Below are 20,915 nucleotides of genomic sequence, written 5' to 3'. Positions count from 1 at the left end.
CAGCGGTGTTTGTCAGACCATGAGACATCCTGAAAATCGGTCTTCTCACAAACGTCTCTAGCGTCCGAACGGTTTGGCCTACAAACTAATATGACCACTCTATGGAAAGATGACTCTTTTGCTCTACAACCCCCACAAGTGTCACGGGACTCGTCTGAAGGTAACCCATACAAACAAATAGAAGTATGGAGGTAGTTTTGTGAACAAAAATAAGGGGTTTAATGTGTCCAGAAAACAAATATTTCCTGAGCTTTCTTATGTCCTAGAAATAGGACAGACAATTCAAAAACTTATTACTTATGATTTATTTTGACTGTTCTTTTTGACATTTATGAAGGAGTTATTCATTGCATTTCTGTGGGCTGTAGTAGTAGCCAATTTATTTTTAATATTTAATTAAATTGGAATCGTTAACGAAATTATAACTAGGGTCCCTAAAATTCTAAATCAAATAGCTAAATGATCCAACGGCTTAGCCTTCTAGGTTAATGTATCCATTCACTGGAGGCAGTGGAAACGGTGAGGTCATCGCTGCATTGTTTCTGTAGCTCCTCACTAACTCTTGCACGTGTTGGATGGCTTATGGACAGTGTCAAACAAGGGCACTGCGCTTAGATAGCAGAGGTCACTCTCCCCTATGTCCTTGTGCAATACTTGATACCTTCTTTTTCCTTTTCAGCTTGAAAACTATTTTCATAGTCTCAAAAATCCTAAACTCAGGGTAAGCTAAACATTTTTTGTTCCTTTTGCACTATTTTATATTGTCATTACTTTGTGGGCAATCTTGGTCACCTCCAGGTTTACTGTTGCTCCTAGTTCGTGCCCTGCTGAACGATTCACATGGTAAACAACAGATGTTCCTATGTGTTTTTAGGAGGAGCAAGAAGCAGCTAGGCGTCGTCAAGAAAAGAATAGTAAAAGCAACAGCACCACACCAACCAAGGCAAAGGAGCACAAGGCAAGTGACTTAGCTGACTTTATAGTCTTTTCACGTCTCTATGCTAAGTTCTTGCGCTTTACCCTATGATATGAGATCACTTCTAGCAGCTCTAGGTCAGAATTTTCTCTCTCATGCTGGTCCCTTCCCTGTATATGTCTCAGGATTCCTGTGAGGAGGTTGAGCGACCAGGCCTATTGGCAGTCGTGAAGGCGCCACCCAAACCGCGGCGCGCCAAACTCCTCAAGGGCCGCAAGCTGAGTGCTCGGAAGCGCGGGCGTCCCAAGAAGGCTGCTGTGGCCGCAGCTGAGCGAAAGAGCAAGAGCAGCCAGAGTGCCCTGGATCTGCTGCATGCCAAGACCCTCTCAGCAGCACCCCCTCAGGGTGAGCCACCTGGTGACAGTTTTACTCAGGGCTGTGTCCATATACCCTTGTGCATTTGTGTTATTCAGCCCTTTACTCATTGTGGTCCATGTCTGTTTAGCTGACTTTCTGTGTTTCTACAGATGCATACAGGTCACCTCAAAGTCCCTTCTACCAGCTACCTCCCAAAGTTCAGCACTATGCGTCTGGCCAACTTCTGCTGGGCCCCAGTCCTCCTGGCCTACAACAGCTTCTTGGTGAGCACCGCTACCCTGACCCCACCCTTAGTTATCACATCCATCAGTCAGTCAGCAGTCCTGATAAGCCATTGCTCTCTCCTCACACAGACAACATTAAAGTCCAGTACCTCCAGTTCATGGCCTACATGAAGACACCTCAGTACCGCAACAACCTGCAGCAAGTCCTGGAGCAGGAGAAGGTAAATGGAATGTCCAAATCACTCACTCCATCTTGTGAACTCTGACAATCACTCTAATGGTATTGCCACCTTTTTAAAAAGTAATAATTATTCACTCCCTCAGACTCACATCGCAACTCTCACCCCTCTCTTTATCAGTCATGTTGGATGAAACTATCCTTCTGATTTAGCCTCGACCTGTAAAGCTTCCTCGCTTGTGTTCCTCCTTCCGTCTCCCTCTCTCCTCCAGCTCAAGCACAGAGGGCTTTCTGGGCAGGCGGAGCATCTGCAGACTGCGTGTCAGACTCACAAAGAGAAAATCAAAGGGCTCTTCCACCACAAACTGGATGAGGTAGGCAGACAGTGGTGACTGTCTAATAAAACGAGCTGATATTGAGACTCAAATAGTGGTTGAGTACTCGATCCCTGAAAGTCGTACCCTGTCTGTTCCACTCAGCTGGGAGTGAAGGCCCTCACCATGGAGGACCTATTGGAGGCCCAGAAGGAGATCTCGGCCCACAACCGTCAACTGAAGGAGCAGACCAAGCAGCTGGAGAGAGACATGGCCGAGCTGAGGGATCACAGCCTGCTCCTGGTGAGACCTCTACCTTTTTGTCATTTAGCAGACGCTCTTATCCAGAGCGACTTATACTGTATTCCTGGCTGGCTTCTCTCTGGCCGCTTTCACATTGGATTTCATCTGCATGCTTGACACTGTTGGACCAGAGGCATGTAACTAACTGGAGGTGTCTGTTTGTCGCAGTTGAAGTCTCGATGTGAGGAGCTGAAGCTGGATTGGAGCTCTCTGTGTCTTGAGAGCCTGCTGAAGGAGAAGCAGGCCCTGCGTAGACAGATCTCAGAGAAACAGCGCCACTGCCTCGAGCTGCAGGTACACCTCTCACCTGTACCCAGGGCTCTAAAGTGCAGGCATTTTGGTCGCTTATGCTCCTTAAAATTGGATTGTGCGTCCTTGAATTTTTTTATTTGTGAGCACGAGTGCGTCTAGGAAAAAAAATCTCCCAGATAATTGTGGTGATTAGGCTTTTCTGTACTGTTGCGAAGTGTTTTAAAGAAGAAGAAAAAAAACAGCAGATTCGTTAGTGTTGTGACTGCACCATTACTAGTCTTCATAGAAAACAGATTGTTGCTAGCCCGTTCAAAAGATTAATTTGCTTAAGTGTATCATAAGACATGAACAGAATGCATCAGTGATTGGTATTTTCTGCAACTTTCTGAAGAGGCAACGCACAGGAATACCCGTCTGTGTGCGGTTTGAGTATTTCTACCACTGTGTTGCGACGTTAATGGTAGATTTAAAGGCTTTCTTGTCTGTGTTTCTCAAAAACCTCAATTAAAAGTTAAGTACAATGTAGCTTATGCCTACCCTGCAGCAAGACATGATTATTTGCATCCATTTGTTTTGCAAACCCTACAGATGTGAGCTACAAACACTGCTAACCAAACAATAGTCTGTTGCTATAGAGAGGCATGGTGCACACTTAAATTAAAGGTTAACAACACTCAACAACAAGTGGTCTACTGATGTGGTTTAAGCATTGTTGTGGACATGGAACTTCCTATTTAGTTTATATGAAAGTTTTTTTTTTTTTTTTGAGATCACAACCTGACAACTTACATAACCGAATATTCAACAAATTACTTGGTAATTTCAATGAGTTATTTGTATCGACATTTTTGCTTTTTATAATAAGCAGATGTATTTCCAGGGTTACCTTTTAGTTTGTAGGGCACAACATGTGCTTCAGAAGTAGCTTACAGGCCAGCTATAGGCTATATCTCAATCTATTTAAAGAATTGTATTTTCTGGTGCTCTAACCTTTCATTTATAGCCCTGCCTGAATCCCCTCTTTCCTCCTCTGCCTGTTTCTACTGACATACTCAGAAATAATTGAAAGAATCCGTCTACTGTTATTGTGAAGCAGTGGCATGTTCTCATAAAGCTTTGTTCCTCTTCTTACCTTATGCAATGGCTCCCCCTGTTGGTTCTCAGATCAGCATCGTGGAACTGGAGAAGAGTCAGAGGCAACAGGAGCTGCTCCAGCTCAAGTCCTACAGTCCCTGTGAGGGCTCCGTCTACCACAAGGGCCTCCCCGGCCTGGAGGCCCTCCCCCGTCCTCCCCTGGACCACCACACTCCCAAACTCAGCCTGGCTGCGGCCGGCCTCAACAGTCTCAGCCCCGTGCTGTCCATCAACAGCATCACCTCACCCTGCTTCCACAGGGGTGGTGTAGGGACCAAGGGAGCGCTGCTCTCCCGCTACCTGCCTATCTCGCCCGACCACGAGATTGTACCCCCCACCCCGGATGCCCGACACAGGCAGCTGGGTCACCCCCTCCCCGACTACACCCGCTACTCCCCAGCTAAGATCGCCCTGCGCAGACACCTGAACCAGGACTCTAGTATGGCACACTTCAGAGGCCTGGGCTTCACTGGTCTCAGGTTAGTCAGGTTTAATATCTACAACCACTGTAGGGATTCTGCTAATAGGTTTGTTACATGTTTGTAGAGTACTGTATTTCTGACACTTCTGCTCCTGCAGGGATATGGTTGCTGTCACCTCTCCATTAGGAGCTAAACTGAGCTGCCTCTCTCCCAACTCATCAGACAGTCCGCAGAACAACACACCCAGGAGTGCTGAGAGGGTAACTCTGTCCACTCTGTTCCCACACTGACTGTCCTGACACACAGCCTACCATGCTGACTCAAACACTATTTACTCTCCCTGTATGTTCCTTCCTAAGTTGTCCTCTGTCTGTGTGTGATATCCAGGGTGGCCAGGGTGACACCATCACCAGCCTGCCCATCAGTATCCCCCTCAGCACGGTGCACCCCAGCAAGCTCCCTGTTAGCATCCCCCTGGCCAGTGTGGTGCTGCCCAGCCGAGCGGAGAGACTGGTGGGTACATGTAGAGCTAGGGTTTGATTTTGGACTGGGTAATAAAGGTCATGTGTGCTGTAATAAAACACGGTTGACTCAAACGTTTGTTTTTGTAGAGGAGCACACCGAGTCCTGTGTCCCAGACAGGCCAGACCAACGGTAAGCAGCCCCAAATACACTAGTACCTTAACCACATCCATTGAAACCTGCATGTGTTGACAGACATCTCCTGAAGGGCCAGCGTCTAACGCTCTCTGTTCTTCCTCAGGGTACTCCTCTAGCTCAGGGCTGATGAACGGAGGCTCTCACTCTGAGGACCAGGACAGTGCGGCCCCCTCACCCCCCCCTCACGGTGCCCCTCTAACGGGACCAACACAAGGCCACAGCCCCCCTCTCAGCACCGGGGGGGTCCTCCACTACGCTGACGGCCCCCCCAGAATCCTCCCTGAGGACTGGGCCGAGCGGCACGGTGAGTCTGACTCTGAGCCCCAGGACAGTGAGTCCAGACGCCGCATGTTCTTCTCTTCCTCCTCCTCTTCCTCATCTTCATCCTCTTCAGGGGGCGCAGTGACTCGCCTACACCTCAGCTCGGGCAGGCAGGGCAAACATCACCACGGCAACCACAACACCAATCACCACCACCACTCACCAGGCTCCCAGCACACACACACCCACGGCCATGGATCACAAGAGGGACGCAAGCGTGGGAGGAGAAAGCGCAGCTCCACGGGGGCTCAACCTGCCAGCGGCTCCCCAAAGAGGAGGTCCTTTCCTGGGCTCAGCTCCACCAGCCAACCCTCAGGATCCCCACTCAACATCAACTCCATGGTGAGTCAAGCCACATTCAAGTTGCTTCCCCGTCTTTCAGTATGTGGTCCATGGCTAAGTTGATTGCAGCGTGGTACTTGCTACAGGAGTTGTTTGATTCCCAAATATCTACTCTATACATATTTTAACGAGAGTTGTATGTTTGATTCCCTAATGTTTTCTGTGTTTGTCGTGTCAGGTGAATAACATTAACCAGCCTCTGGAGATTGCTGCCATCTCTTCCCCGGAGCAGTCTGGTTGTAGCCCCTGTGGGCCAGACATGGACCAGCCTCCCGTACTGAAGAGAGAACGACCTCTGGAGATCAACGGCTCAGGACACTACTCCTCTGCACCCAGCTCCGACGATGACTCTGGCTACCCTGCTGACAGCTCCAGCTCAAGGTATAGTAAATTGTGAAGCAGAAAAGCCATCCTGGCTGCTTCTCTACACAAGAGTACATTGGAAGTTTTATATTTTCTTTAATTTGTCTTTTTTTTTTAGAATTGAAAGGAAGATTGCCACTATTTCCTTGGAGAGCAGAGATGGAGCAGGCAGACCAGGGAACAGTGAGCGGGGTAAGGAACATCCAAATGTGACCGCTGAAGCCTGCATAATAAACATGATATTATAGAGCTGACCGATATGGACAGAGTCATATGATAAATGTTACTATTTTGCTCGATAACAATAAATTCAATGATAATGTTTACTTTACAGGGCTCTTTTTCAGTCCCAATTAAGACAACTGAGATCGTAGCCTATGGTTTAAAAGTAAGCTATTTCATCTCACATATCCAGGGAATGCATGATTAAATAGGGTCCAAAATTATCTGCATTATAATTTTGGGGTGCTTTTCAAAGAATCTGCTGACATCTTTGTGCATATTGGCCTTTAGGCTTTATTATTCACCACCTGAGGAAGTGGGAACTCAAAAGGTTTGACTCAAAATACAAGCTAGATTGCTAACTCTAAATATTATATTGTTGCTATATAGCCATGTAGGCTAATAGATTTAATCTATCAGTAAATGTATGCTGTTTCATTAGCTGAAATAAAATATCCCAGAAATGTTCCATACACACAAAGCTTATTTCTCAACTTTTGTGCACAAATTTGTTTATATCCCGGTTAGTGAGCATTTCTCCTTTGCCAAGATAATCCATCCACTTGACAGGTGGCATATCATTACAAATCAAATCAAATTTTATTTGTCACATACACATGGTTAGCAGATGTTAATGCGAGTGTAGCGAAATGCTTGTGCTTCTAGTTCCGACAATGCAGTAATAATCAACAAGTAATCTAGCTAACAATTCCAAAACTACTACCTTATAGACAAGTGTAAGGGGATAAAGAATATGTACATAAAGATATATGAATGAGTGATGGTACAGAGCGGCATAGGCAAGATACAGTAGATGGTATTGAGTGCAGTATATACATATGAGATGAGTATGTAAACAAAGTGGCATAGTTAAAGTGGCTAGTGATACATGTATTACATAAAGATGCAGTAGATGATATAGAGTACAGTATATACGTATGCATATGAGATTAATAATGTAGGGTATGTAAACATTATATTAGGTAGCATTGTTTAAAGTGGCTAGTGATATATTTTACAGAATTTCCCATCAATTCCCATTATTAAAGTGGCTGGAATTGAGTCAGTGTGTTGGCAGCAGCCACTCAATGTTAGTGGTGGCTGATTAACAGTGATGGCCTTGAGATAGAAGCTGTTTTTCAGTCTCTCGGTCCCAGCTTTGATGCACCTGTACTGACCTCGCCTTCTGGACTTACACATGTGCACCTTGTGCTGGGCACAATAAAAGGCCACTAAAATGGGCAGTTTTGGCACAACACAATGGCACAGATGTCTCAAGATGTGAGGGAGAGTGCAATTGGCATGCTGACTGCTGGAATGTCCACGAGCTGTTGCCAGAGAATTCAAATATTCATTATCTACCATAAACAGCCTCCAATGTAATTTTATAGAATTTGGCAGTAAGTCCAACCAGCCTCATAGCCCACGTGTAACCACACCAGCCCAGGACTTCCACATCCGCTTTCTTCACCTGTAGGATAGTCTGAGACCAGCCACCCGGACAGCTGATAAACCTGGGTTTGCGCAACCAAGAATTTTTGCACAAACTGTCAGAAACCGTCTCTGGGAAGCTCATCCGCGTGCTCGTCGTCCTCACTGGGGTCTTGACCTGACTGCGTTGTAACTGACTTCAGTGGGCAAATGCTCACCTTCGATGGTCACTGGCACGCTGAAGAAATATTTGGATTTTGAAAATATTTTTTTTAACCTTTTATTTAACTAGGCACGTCAGTTAAGAACAAATTCTTATTTTCAATGACGGCCTAGGAACAGTGGGTTTAACTGCCTGTTCAGGGGCAGAACAACAGATTTGTACCTTGTCAGCTTGGGGATTTGAACTTGCTACCTTCCGGTTACTAGTCCAACGATCTAACTACTAGGCTACCCTGGCGCCCCAGCCTAGCTACCCTGGTTCTCTTAGCTGCTGCCAAGGTAGCAGCTACTCTTCCTGGGGTCTGGCAAAATTAATGTAGTTATACCATTTTTAAAACATTACAATACATTCATAACGGATTCCACAACACACTTAGTGATTCCCGATTTCAACTGTACCGGGCAGATGACAGCAGTGTGTATGTGGGTGAGCAGTTTGTGGATGTCAACATTGTGAACAGTGCCCTGTGGTGGTGTTGAGGTATGGGCAGGCATAAACTACGGACAACGAACACACTTGCATTTTGCCGATAACAATTTGAAATGCATAGAGATACGGTGACGAGATCCTGAGGCCCATTGTTGTGCCATTCATCCGCCGCCATCACCTCATGATCCAGCATGGGACTGAAAATGTCCCAGTTCTTCCATGGCCTGCATACTCACCAGACATGTAACCCATTGAGCATGTTGGAGATGCTCTGGATTGATGTGTACGACAGCATGTTCCAGTTCCCGCCAATAACCAGCAACCTCCCACAGCCATTGAAGAGGAGTGGGACAACATTCCACAGGCCACAATCAACAGCCTGATCAGCTCTATGCGAAGATGTGTCCAGCTGCATCATGCAAATGGTGATCACACCAGATACTGACTGGTTTTCTGATCCACACCTCATGTATGTATGTATGTATGTATGTGTGTGTGTGTGTGTGTGTGTGTGTGTGTGTATACACGTACACTGCTCAAAAAAATAAAGGGAACACTTAAACAACACAATGTAACTCCAAGTCAATCACACTTCTGTGAAATCAAACTGTCCACTTAGGAAGCAACACTGATTGACAATACATTTCACATGCTGTTGTGCAAATGAAACAGACAACAGGTGGAAATTATAGGCAATTAGCAAGACACCCCCAATAAAGGAGTGGTTCTGCAGGTGGTGACCACAGACCACTTCTCAGTTCCTATGCTTCCTGGCTGATGTTTTGGTCACTTTTGAATGCTGGCGGTGCTTTCACTCTAGTGGTAGCATGAGACGGAGTCTACAACCCACACAAGTGGCTCAGGTAGTGCAGCTCATCCAGGATGGCACATCAATGTGAGCTGTGGCAAGAAGGTTTGCTGTGTCTGTAAGCGTAGTGTCCAGAGCATGGAGGCGCTACCAGGAGACAGGCTAGTACCTCAGGAGACGTGGAGGAGGCCGTAGGAGGGCAACAACCCAGCAGCAGGACCGCTACCTCCACCTTTGCGCAAGGAGGAGCAGTAGGAGCACTGCCAGAGCCCTGCAAAATGACCTCCAGCAGGCCACAAATGTGCATGTGTCTGCTCAAACGGTCACAAACAGACTCCATGAGGGTCCGACGTCCACAGGTGGGGGTTGTGCTTACAGCCCAACACCGTGCAGGACGTTTGGCATTTGCCAGAGAACACCAAGATTGGCAAATTCGGCACTGGCGCCCTGTGCTCTTCATCGATGAAAGCAGGTTCACACTGAGCACATGTGACAGTCTGGAGATGCCGCGGAGAACGTTAAGCTGCTCTTCACATCCTCCAGCATGACCGGTTTGGCGGTGGGTCAGTCATGGTGTGGGGTGGCATTTCTTTGGGGGGCCGCACAGCCCTCCATGTGCACGCCAGAGGTAGCCTGACTGCCATTAGGTACCGAGATGAGACCCTTAGACCCCTTGTGAGACCATATGCTGGTGCGGTTGGCCCTGGGTTTCTCCTAATGGAAGACAATGCTAGACCTCATGTGGCTGGAGTGTGTCAGCAGTTCCTGCAAGAGGAAGGCATTGATGCTATGGACTGGCCCGCCCGTTCCCCAGATCTGAATCCAATTGAGCTTATCTGGGACATCATGTCTCGCTCCATCCACCAACGCCACATTGCACAACAGACTGTCCAGGAGTTGGCGGATGCTTTAGTCCAGGTCTGGGAGGAGATCCCTCAAGAGACCATCCGCCACCTCATCAGGAGCATGCCCAGGCGTTGTAGGGAGGTCATACAGGCACGTGGAGGCCACACACATTACTGAGCCTCAATTTGACTTGTTTTAAGGACATTCCATCAAAGTTGGATCAGCCTGTCGTGTGGTTTTCCACTTTAAGTTTGAGTGTGACTCCAAAACCAGACCTCCATGGGTTGATACATTTGATTTCCATTGATAATTTGTGTGATTTTGTCAGCACATTCAACTATGTAAAGAAAAAAGTATTTAATAAGAGTTTCATTCATTCAGATCTAGGATGTGTTATTTTAGTGTTTCCTTTATTTTTTTGAGCAGTGTGTATATGTATGTATATCTATATTTTTTTAGGTATATGTGACGAACAAATGCATATCTGTATTCCCAGTCATGTGAAATCTGTAGTTTAGGACCTGATTAAATGTATTTCCATTGACACATTTTCTTATGACCTGTAACTCAGTAAAATCTTTGAAAACAAACCTAACATGCAACATTTTCAGTGTAGAACAAAAGTAGTTGCTGGCATGGCGTACATAAACTGCTTCGGAAAGAGGAAGGCCGTGTCTAACTTCAGTTTATCGTTCCAGCGCTGTCACTTGTCCAATGTCTACTGTACTTTGTCTTTTTGCTTTTTTTATCCCACTTGACTTTTTCTCTCCATTGGGTCAACAGGAAGGAAATCGGGAGGCAGCAGCGGGAACAGCACCGGCAGTGAAGTCTCCTCTTCATCCTCATCTTCCAACAGCAAGTGGAAGTCTACCTTCTCCCCCATCTCAGACACCAAGCAGCCCCCAGGCGAGCTGAGGCAGGGGGGCTCCCCCTTCGGTATGGGGAGAGAGCCACTGGGCCTAGGCACCGACTCAGACTCTGATCACAAACCGCAGCAGAGGAGGGGGGGCGAAGGGGGTGGGGGCGAGTCCTCAGCATCTCTGTACATTCCCCCTAGCCCCTTCCTCAGCCAGGAGGCTGGTGGCAGGCCAGGGGCAGGCCCCCAGGGAGGAAGCAGCTCTGAGAGGCAGGCTATGCACAAACAGAAGCCCAGGGGGGAGTGGGAGCTGAAGACATCCAGCAGCCTAGGAAACAGCCAAAACCTCTTCATCTCTGCGGCTGCCAGCGGGGGTATCCTGAGTGGGAAGGTGGGGGGAAGCCCAGTAGCTGTGTCCTCAGCCTCAGGGGCTTCTGTGGGACAGTACCTGGGGGCCCAGTTCCCCCTCGGGGGGGCCTCTGTCCTTCAGTCCCTGTTTGGGGCCCAGACACCCAGCACTTCGGTGAGCGGGGCCTCTCGCCTGGTCAACGGACACTCTTCCCTGGGGAGCTTCTCCAGCGCTGGGCTGGCAGGCGGAGCAGCTGGAGGTGAGGCCCACTGACATATTCTAATCCGTTACCTTCCCTTCAGCAGCACCGTTAACTACGGGTTGGGATAGAGGATTTAGCATTTATTAGGATTCCCATTAGCTGTTGCTGAAGCAGGAGCTACTCTTACTGTGAGATCAGTCCTTAGAGAGGGTTGCTGTGTTAGACAGCTCCAGAGGGATTCAATGGAGAGACCCGAAGTTGGACACAGGTAAGTGTGGGAGCCCTGTGCTGCTGCCTGTCTCAATGCCCTTGCTGCTTTGCTTTGCCATGGACTGGCTGTACAGAAGCTGAGTTAGACACCCTTGGGAAATGCCTAATACTTCAATGAGAGTACAGATCCTTAAGATGACAAAATTGGTTCATGAAGTCATGGCCACGGACATGGGAAATGTCCTTTAATATAATAAAGACATATTGCATCTGTGATTATCTGTGTTGGTAAGATATATAGATCTCTCAAGCATTGAAAATTGAATCAAAGAAACCTAATCAACATGGCCATTTTCTATGGGTGTTTGTGTCACTTGCTTGTCTTCTGTGTAATTTATAGACATTTCACTATGATTTGCCACATTGCTGTTTTATTAGAACACCACAATACATTTAAAGCAGAGGAATGGCCATTGAGCTATATTGTAATACTTGAATGAGTTGATGTGTCAAAGTGAAATGTCTGTCTGCTTTCTGTGTGCTTGTCTGTATGACTTGCTTGGCGCTATGCAAATCCTGGCTCAGCCCCTCATCTCTCTGTCCTCCCCTCATCTCTCTATGCTCCCCTCATCTCTCTGTCCTCCCCCATCTCTCTGTCCTCCCCCCATCTCTCTCTCTTGCTGTTTAATCCGCAGGTATTTTTCACCACGTGGTGCCCTCAGTGTCGTCCCATCAGTTTGGGGCTGTGCTGCCAGCCACAGGAGGCCTCAGCTCTCTGCTCAGTCTCTCCTCCTCCCAGCAGCATCAGCACATTGCCCCTCACTCATGCTCCTCCTTCCTGGCCTCTGTGTCCTCCACCATCCCCCTGCCCCTCTCACAGGCCCAGCACAGCCGCACCCAGACAGTACTGCACACTCCTCTGCCCCCCATGCGCTCTCTTCCACCTCCTCCGCCTCTACTTAATGTCTCCTACTCTTCCTCTGTCCCCTTTTCCTCTGAGCCCACTCCCTCGTCTCGCTCTGAGTCCTTTCTCTCCTCACGACTAGTTGCCTCTTCCCTCCAGCATTCGAGGGCACAGTCCTCCTCAATCTCTCTCTCTGGCTCCTCTGCTCCTGCTTCTGCCCACCTTCCTCCTTCCTCTCGTAACTTCACAGCAAACCATCCCCCTCACCTGCCCCCTCCAACCCCAGACAGTATATCAGGAGGTGGGGGCATCATGTGGAGGACTCTGGGCTTGCCTGCTTCCTACATGTCGTCCTCTCAGCACACCGGTTCCCGGCCTAGATAGGGTGGGGGTGGGGGGGGGGGGGGGTAGGTTAGTCAGAGGGATAAGGAGGAGAGATCTGGTTGTCCCTGTTCTCCCCAAGCTGCTATTCAGTCCCAACAAGGTAAGTTACACTCCTACTCTAGGTTTGTGAATAGATTATTAGCTCTATGATACAGTGCCTTGCAAAAGTATTCGGCCCCCTTGAACTTTGCGACCTTTTGCCACATTTCAGGCTTCAAACATAAAGATATAAAACTGTATTTTTTTGTGAAGAATCAACAACAAGTGGGACACAATCATGAAGTGGAACGACATTTATTGGATATTTAAAACTTTTTTAACAAATCAAAAACTGAAAAATTGGGCGTGCAAAAGTATTCAGCCCCTTTACTTTCAGTGCAGCAAACTCTCTCCAGAAGTTCAGTGAGGATCTCTGAATGATCCAATGTTGACCTAAATGACTAATGATGATGAATACAATCCACCTGTGTGTAATCAAGTCTCCGTATAAATGCACCTGCACTGTGATAGTCTCAGAGGTCCGTTAAAAGCGCAGAGAGCATCATGAAGAACAAGGAACACACCAGGCAGGTCCGAGATACTGTTGTGAAGTTTAAAGCCGGATTTGGATACAAAAAGATTTCCCAAGCTTTAAACATCCCAAGGAGCACTGTGCAAGCGATAATATTGAAATGGAACGAGTATCAGACCACTGCAAATCTACCAAGACCTGGCCGTCCCTCTAAACTTTCAGCTCATACAAGGAGAAGACTGATCAGAGATGCAGCCAAGAGGCCCATGATCACTCTGAATGTACTGCAGAGATCTACAGCTGAGGTGGGAGACTCTGTCCATAGGACAACAATCAGTCGTATATTGCACAAATCTGGCCTTTATGGAAGAGTGGCAAGAAGAAAGCCATTTCTTAAAGATATCCATAAAAAGTGTCGTTTAAAGTTTGCCACAAGCCACCTGGGAGACACACCAAACATGTGGAAGCAGGTGCTCTGGTCAGATGAAACCAAAATTGAACTTTTTGGCAACAATGCAAAACGTTATGGCGTAAAAGCAACACAGCTGAACACACCATCCCCACTGTCAAACATGGTGGTGGCAGCATCATGGTTTGGGCCTGCTTTTCTTCTGCAGGGACAGGGAAGATGGTTAAAATTGATGGGAAGATGGATGGAGCCAAATACAGGACCATTCTGGAAGAATTCCTGATGGAGTCTGCAAAAGACCTGAGACTGGGACGGAGATTTGTCTTCCAACAAGACAATGATCCAAAACATAAAGCAAAATCTACAATGGAATGGTTCAAAAATAAACATATCCAGGTGTTAGAATGGCCAAGTCAAAGTCCAGACCTGAATCCAATCGAGAATCTGTGGAAAGAACTGAAAACTGCTGTTCACAAATGCTCTCCATCCAACCTCACTGAGCTCGAGCTGTTTTGCAAGGAGGAATGGGAAAAAATTTCAGTCTCTCGATGTGCAAAACTGATAGAGACATACCCCAAGCGACTTACAGCTGTAATCGCAGCAAAAGGTGGCGCTACAAAGTATTAACTTAAGGGGGCTGAATAATTTTGCACGCCCAATTTTTCAGTTTTTGATTTGTTAAAGTTTGAAATATCCAATAAATGTCATTCCACTTCATGATTGTGTCCCACTTGTTGTTGATTCTTCACAAAAAAATAAAGTTTTATATCTTTATGTTTGAAGCCTGAAATGTGGCAAAAGGTCGCAAAGTTCAAGGGGGCCGAATACTTTCGCAAGGCACTGTAAATCCGTTCTTCATGAGCCGTCTCATGTCTGCCATGTCCTATCCTGTTATGTGCCCTTGGTCACGGCAGAATTTTGTCTTGTTTTCTGATCCTGGCTCTTTCCTCTCCCTGGCAGGTAACTGAAGAATATCTACCTCAACCCAACGTAACCTATGCAAATGGCCAGGTCTGGACCACGGTACTCTTTCACTGGTGCTCCTAAGCCTGTTAAATTGCCACACACTCTCACATTGACACACACAGCATGGCATCCTGAGCGGAGTTGAGCGGTCACGGGGGTTTTTGTGTCGTGGGTTGAGGCTGACCGTAATCCGTGAGTTGTATACCTCCCATCCTGAATGAATTGGTATGCTGCCTGCTCTGAACATTAACGTTATAGAGACACAGGACATGCACTGTTTCCATGGCAGTAAGTTGTACAGGTACATCACTGTCACCATGTAACCTGGTGCTACTAAGTATGAAATATAGATAACTATATTGAGCTTTAAGACTCAATTCAGACATTTGATGACAGATGAAAGCACAGTTAGCAGTGTAGTTGTACATGTTATATTTCTAAAGACAGACTGTATATGGCGGGAGACTCCTGTTGTACCTTCATCCCAGTATCATCTTTGTTCTGTCATTATCTGACCACCAGGGTGTTTGCTTTGTCCCCCCCCCTCCCCCCACACACACAAATAAGTTGTTTACACAGGCAGACCAATTCTGATATTTTTTCCAGTAATTGGTCGTTTGACCGATCAGCTCTGAAAAAGATCTGATGTGATTGGTCAAATGACCAATTAGTGTTAAAAAAAAAAAAAAAAAGATTTGTCTGCCTGTCCATCTAAATAGTGGGGTAAAAAAGTATTTAGTCAGCCACCAATTACAGGTTCTCCCACTTAAAAAGATGAGAGAGGCCTGTAATTTTCATCATAGGTACACTTCAACTATGACAGAAAAAATGAGAGAAAAAAATCCAGAAAATCACATTGTAGGATTTTTAATGAATTTATTTGCAAATTATGGTGGAAAATAAGTATTTGGTCACGGTGAGCAAAATTCCCAGAACCACACGGGGAGACCTAGTGAATGACCTGCAGAGAGCTGGGAACAAAGTAACAAAGCCTACCATCAGTAACACACTACGCCGCCAGGGACACAAATCCTACAGTGCCAGACGTGTCCCCCTGCTTAAGCCAGTACATGTCCAGGCCCGTCTGAAGTTTGCTAGAGAGCATTTGGATGATCCAGAAGAAGATTGGGAGAATGTCATATGGTCAGATGAAACCAAAATATAACTTTTTGGTAAAAACTCAACTGGTCGTGTTTGGAGGACAAAGAATGCTGAGTTGCATCCAAAGAAAAAATGAGAGAAAATCTACCCCCCTACTGTGAAGCATGGGGGTGGAAACATCATGCTTTGAGGCTGTTTTTCTGCAAAGGGACCAGGACGACTGATCCGTGTAAAGGAAAGAATGAATCGTGAGATTTTGAGTGAAAACCTCCTTCCATCAGCAAGGGCATTGAAGATGAAACGTGGCTGGGTCTTTCAGCATGACAATGATCCCAAACACACCGCCTGGGCAACGAAGGAGTTGCTTCGAAGGAGCAACGAAGGACGAATTTAAAAAAATATATATGTTCTTTTTATTTTTACCCCTTTTTCTCCCCCAATTTCATGGTATCGTGGTAATTGTTTAGCAGCTACTATCTTGTCTCATCGCTACAACTCCTGTACGGGCTCGGGAGAGACAAAGGTTGAAAGTCATGCGTCCTCCAATACACAACCCAACCAAGCCGCCCTGCTTCTTAACACAGCGCCAGCCAACCACACCAATGTGTCGGAGGAAACGGCGTGCACCTCTTTGGTTAGCGCGCTCTGCGCCCGGCCTGCCACTGGAGTCACTGGTGCGCGATGAGACAAGGATTTCCCTACCAGCCAAACCCTCCCTAACCCGGACGATGCTAGGCCAATTGTGTGTCGCCCCACGGACCTCCCGGTCGCGGCCGGTTACGACAGAGCCTGGGCGCGAACCCAGAGTCTCTGGTGGCACAGCTGGCGCTGCAGTACAGTGCCCTTAACCACTGCGCCACCCGGGAGGCAGTAAGAAGCATTTCAAGGTCCTGGAGTGGCCTCCAGATCTCAACCCCATAGAAAATCTTTGGAGGGAGTTGAAAGTCCGTGTTGCCCAGCAACAGCCCCAAAACATCAATGCTCTAGAGGAGATCTGCATGGAGGAATGGGCCAAAATACCAGCAACAGTGTGTGAAAACCTTGTGAAGACTTACAGAAAACGTTTGACCTCTGTCATTGCCAACAAAGAGTATATAACAAAGTATTGAGGAACTTTTGTTATTGACCAAATACTTATTTTCCACCATAATTTGCAAATAAATTCATTAAAAATCCTACGTGATTTTCTGGATTTTTTTTCCCCTCATTTTGTCTGTCATAGTTGAAGTGTACGTATGATGAAAATTACAGGCCTCATCTTTTTTGTGGGAGAACTTGCACAATTGGTGGCTGACAATACTTTTTTGCCCCACTGTGTGTATATATCCACACACCACACACAGGACTAGGGACCATGCAGCTGTGACTGCATCTCTGTCGCTCTGCTAGCTAACCTTTAACCCTGATAATTTCTTCAGTGAATTAAATATGATTTGACCACATTAGCTTTTGGATACAGTATGAAACGAGAAGCTGTTGGTTCAAACACACTGGATAACATATTTGTGTTCCCTCACTGTGGCAACATCCCTGGTGCAGGGACAGCACTATAGTCAGCTCAGAGTAAAAAAAGTTATTGGTGTGATCATTTATGTGAATAACGACAGTTTCTGGAAATGTAATAGTAAGCCTCTAGGGTCTTCTCATTCATTTGAATGCTGTATCAAAATGTATAGAAGTGAACAGCAGAAAGACTTGAGGATGTAATGGGGAAACAGGATTCAATTACTGAGACTGTCAGTTGATAATCACTACTTATAGAGCCAGCTAGGGAGTAGGGACCTGCAACGCAATGTGCATTCTTCATAAGTAGGAATTTCAACTACTCTAACTTAAGCTTCTTGGTTTTGTTTTATAGCCCTGCTGAAACACTGATAGGATGAAAAATGCAGGTGTAATTTTGGGACTTTTAATACGGTCCGTGTTGTATTCAGGCAAGTCTCTGGAACCCTATCTCACGGAGTTCACAGGGGATGGGTAAAACATTTTTTTGACGTGTCACCTTTTGTCCACTGAAGGTTGTAGTGGTACTTTCTGCAGCCTGTCCAACCTGCACACACTGGTATACGAACATCCTCACCCACACACTGGTATACAAACATCCTCACCCACACACTGGTATACAAACATCCTCACCCACACACTGGTATACAAACATCCTCACCCACACACTGGTATACGAACATCCTCACCCACACACTGGTATACGAACATCCTCACCCACACACTGGTATACGAACATCCTCACCCACACACTGGTATACGAACATCCTCACCCACACACTGGTATACGAACATCCTCACCCACACACTGGTATACGAACATCCTCACCCACACACTGGTATACGAACATCCTCACCCACACACTGGTAAATGCATGAATAACAACAAACTACTGGGCAATTTTCACTTGATTTATTTCATTTTTGTAAAAAAACATTGTACTGTGAATGGGAGACATTCTGACTGTTTAATTGTGTATAATTTTGATTATATTTATGCTGTCACGTTTTTTATTTTGTTCTCCTGAAATGTGTAACAGTGTAGAATGCATTAGGTATAAGTGTGTACTTAACGTAGTCTGAAAACATTGGTGCTACAATCTGTTTAACTCTGGACTGTGCCTAATTTTATTTATACAATATTAAGAACATCAATAACTGTCGATACTTGGTGCTTCTTGTACACAGGGACGTTTTAAATGCCATTTTCTGGCATTCTTTCTCGTATTTAAAGTGTAGTTATCAGATTTTTGAATTGTTGTACTAGTGTACAACTGCAGACGATTTGGCTCAGAGTTAAGGCAATAGGTAACGCTCTCATTAGATGTTTTCACACAGTATTTTTGGCATACTGCGAAACACCCTTTTGCTTTCAGAAACTTGCCACTTGTTCAGGACTATTTGTAAATGTTTTTCTTGTATTATTATTATTATTATTATTATTATTATTAACTGTTAAGTTTTAAGGGTGTGTTGCTGAATATGAAACGCCTAGATTGCTTTGGGGTATTATTTAATTATTTTTTAGGGGGGGGGGCTGACATTTGGCAAACTTCTACAACCTGTCAAACAGGTTGGGCCAGCACCCAAGGGAGACAGAGGTGCAGAGTTGTTAAGCCAGTGCTTTAATAGTGAGAAACACCATGACTATTCAGTGTCCAATGAGGGCTCCTCTGAGATGTACTGTACCAGTTAAAAGTTTGGACACTTTTTTTGGTTACTACATGATTCCATATGTTATTTCATAGTTTGATCTATTCACTATTCTACAATGTAGAAAATGTAAAAAATAAAAACCCATGAATGAGTAGGTGTCTAAACTTTTGACTGATACTGTATATATTTATCTAGAGAAACTCGACGCTTGTGCTATGTGCTTAACACATGCAGACAGAGATTTTGTGCTGAAACTAGACTGTCTGGATTGTATCAGATTTACTTTCTGCTTTTTAAAGAAAAATGTATACTGGTGCTCTTTCAACCACACAAACTGATTTCAGAAAATGTTCTGGGTGCATCCAAAAACCAAATGTCATCTCATTTCTACTGCCTGGGATATGTCTTAAAACCGCCTCCTTCCCATAGCGTGAGCATATTACATCTGTTTGTAATTACATGTTAATTGTTCCAATATAACTGGTAGTAGAATAACTAGTAGGTATTATGTGAGTTTGCAACAATCAGGCTTCCTTTTGATCTGATTGCCAAATGAGTCTTTATTAATTGAGGACGTGAAGCAGCAGGACATTAATTTCTCTTCATTGTTTTGTTTGTTTCACCTATACCCTCAAAGAAAAATGACTCATCAAAGCATTAGTCACAATGTGGTCCGGTAAACGAGTGCTTTGTAACCAGGAATGTTTATCAACCCTTCTGTTCAAGTGAAGTGAGGACAATGATTTGTTCATGTCAGACATGAACAAAAAAGCGAATTCCATTGTTAACAGCGCTGACAGGCCTTTTTTTTTATTGTTTTCATTTTTTTTCTTGGTGTTTGATTTCATCACAGTTGGTATCAATTATGCTTCTATGACAAGATTCAGATCAAGTTTTAATACTCTTAAACAGACAGTGCGGTGCTCTCCTACACTTAAAATGAGGGAAAATGCAGCTATTGATTAATACACTTCTGTTGTGCTAGAGGGAGAAGGTTTAAACTTCAACACAGGCTCTCGTTTACTTTTTAATCTGAATATATACTTCCTAGTTGGCTGGAGTGGCAATGTGTGTGGGAGTGAGAATAGTATTGGGTAGTGAATATTGTTCAGGTTTTAACAAACTTTTACAACATGCCCCATTTCTAATATGTCCACTGAAGAACTACGCCTATGATCTCTCTGGCAAATGTGGATATATATTGAAGTCATATAGTGCTCTATACATTTTCTCAATGCATAACTTTACAGTTAAGACTTTTCCACATACCAAGACTGAATCCTGCCAAGTCTCTCTCAGGAACTTATCAGATATCTTGAAATGCTATAACACTTTGAATACTGTATGTCCCACTTATCTTAAAACTGGGACTTATGTTTCTCCCTTTCTCAGGACCAGGGACCGCATTTATATTTTGATGTAACTTAAATTGATATTGGTGCTATGAGTTGACAAACTGCCTTAGATGTATGTTTGTCGTCTCAATTTCTCACTGTCACACACATCCAGCCACGCCAGCAAAAAACTGCAGGTTTGTTCGACTAGTCTGAAGATGTCGTGGAAAAGCCTCATCTCTTCCTACTCTCACACGTCTCAATCCCTCTCCTCTTTCTCAAAATGAAATGTCCTTTGACCTTCAGTGTTGTGATCCTTACATAGGAGAACGCTGTGTAGTTGAAGGAATTAATTTAACTAACTCAGTAAAGCCAGGGCAGGTTTGAGGTGCAATAGGCAAACCTACTTTCCAAAACACCCTGGGTTGTCATGGAAACTCTTGGTGTTGGTGCTTTTATATGATGAATGACAAATTGAAATTTGTTTAGCTTTTTATGATTAATAAAATGTTTTCTTATGAAGTGTTTCATTTCCGTCTCTGCTGATTGGTGATATTATTTATATTAAAAAGGTGCTTTTCTTTATGCTTTTTATTCAAGATTTTTAGGCTTTAAAGTGAAGGACCCCGACAATGACGTTATGTAGGTGTGGGATAAGTTCATAATTTTTCTACTACTATTAGAGTAGTACGTTCTGTACAAAGCTAGGCTCATCGGTTTGCCCAAAAATGGACAAGTGTTTTGAGAAATTACTCTTCAGTTCT

General features: G+C 45.2%; 1 protein-coding gene across 8 annotated transcripts in view; it reads left to right on the top strand.

Moving 5' to 3' along the window:
• LOC110521445 (histone-lysine N-methyltransferase, H3 lysine-79 specific) overlaps positions 1-20,676 on the top strand; it is a 41,535-nt gene extending 20,859 nt beyond the window's left edge. For 2 of the 8 annotated variants that reach the window (XM_090231354.1, XM_036968930.2), the window contains exons 12-30: positions 680-721; positions 875-958; positions 1,102-1,321; positions 1,444-1,557; positions 1,648-1,739; positions 1,969-2,070; positions 2,176-2,313; positions 2,482-2,607; positions 3,730-4,178; positions 4,279-4,381; positions 4,509-4,634; positions 4,733-4,775; positions 4,885-5,085; positions 5,176-5,444; positions 5,623-5,825; positions 5,926-5,999; positions 10,550-11,230; positions 12,079-12,771; positions 14,552-20,676. In XM_090231354.1, coding sequence (XP_090087480.1) covers positions 680-721; positions 875-958; positions 1,102-1,321; positions 1,444-1,557; positions 1,648-1,739; positions 1,969-2,070; positions 2,176-2,313; positions 2,482-2,607; positions 3,730-4,178; positions 4,279-4,381; positions 4,509-4,634; positions 4,733-4,775; positions 4,885-5,085; positions 5,176-5,444; positions 5,623-5,825; positions 5,926-5,999; positions 10,550-11,230; positions 12,079-12,671 — 3,660 coding nt within the window. In that variant the 3' untranslated portion in view covers positions 12,672-12,771; positions 14,552-20,676. Of the gene's footprint in view, positions 1-679; positions 722-874; positions 959-1,101; positions 1,322-1,443; positions 1,558-1,647; positions 1,740-1,968; positions 2,071-2,175; positions 2,314-2,481; positions 2,608-3,729; positions 4,179-4,278; positions 4,382-4,508; positions 4,635-4,732; positions 4,776-4,884; positions 5,445-5,622; positions 5,826-5,925; positions 6,000-10,549; positions 11,231-12,078; positions 12,772-14,551 lie in introns of all 8 variants that reach the window. The other 6 variants (XM_090231358.1, XM_090231356.1, XM_036968929.2 and 3 more) reach the window with 3 other exon arrangements.
• Positions 20,677-20,915: the final 239 nt, after the last annotated feature.

Source organism: Oncorhynchus mykiss, chromosome 4, assembly GCF_057628025.1.
Source record: "Oncorhynchus mykiss isolate SJ-2025 chromosome 4, ASM5762802v1, whole genome shotgun sequence".
NCBI classification, from domain to species: domain Eukaryota; kingdom Metazoa; phylum Chordata; class Actinopteri; order Salmoniformes; family Salmonidae; genus Oncorhynchus; species Oncorhynchus mykiss.
Note: the sequence above shows the minus strand (reverse complement) of the source record. Positions and strands in the feature narration are given on the sequence as shown.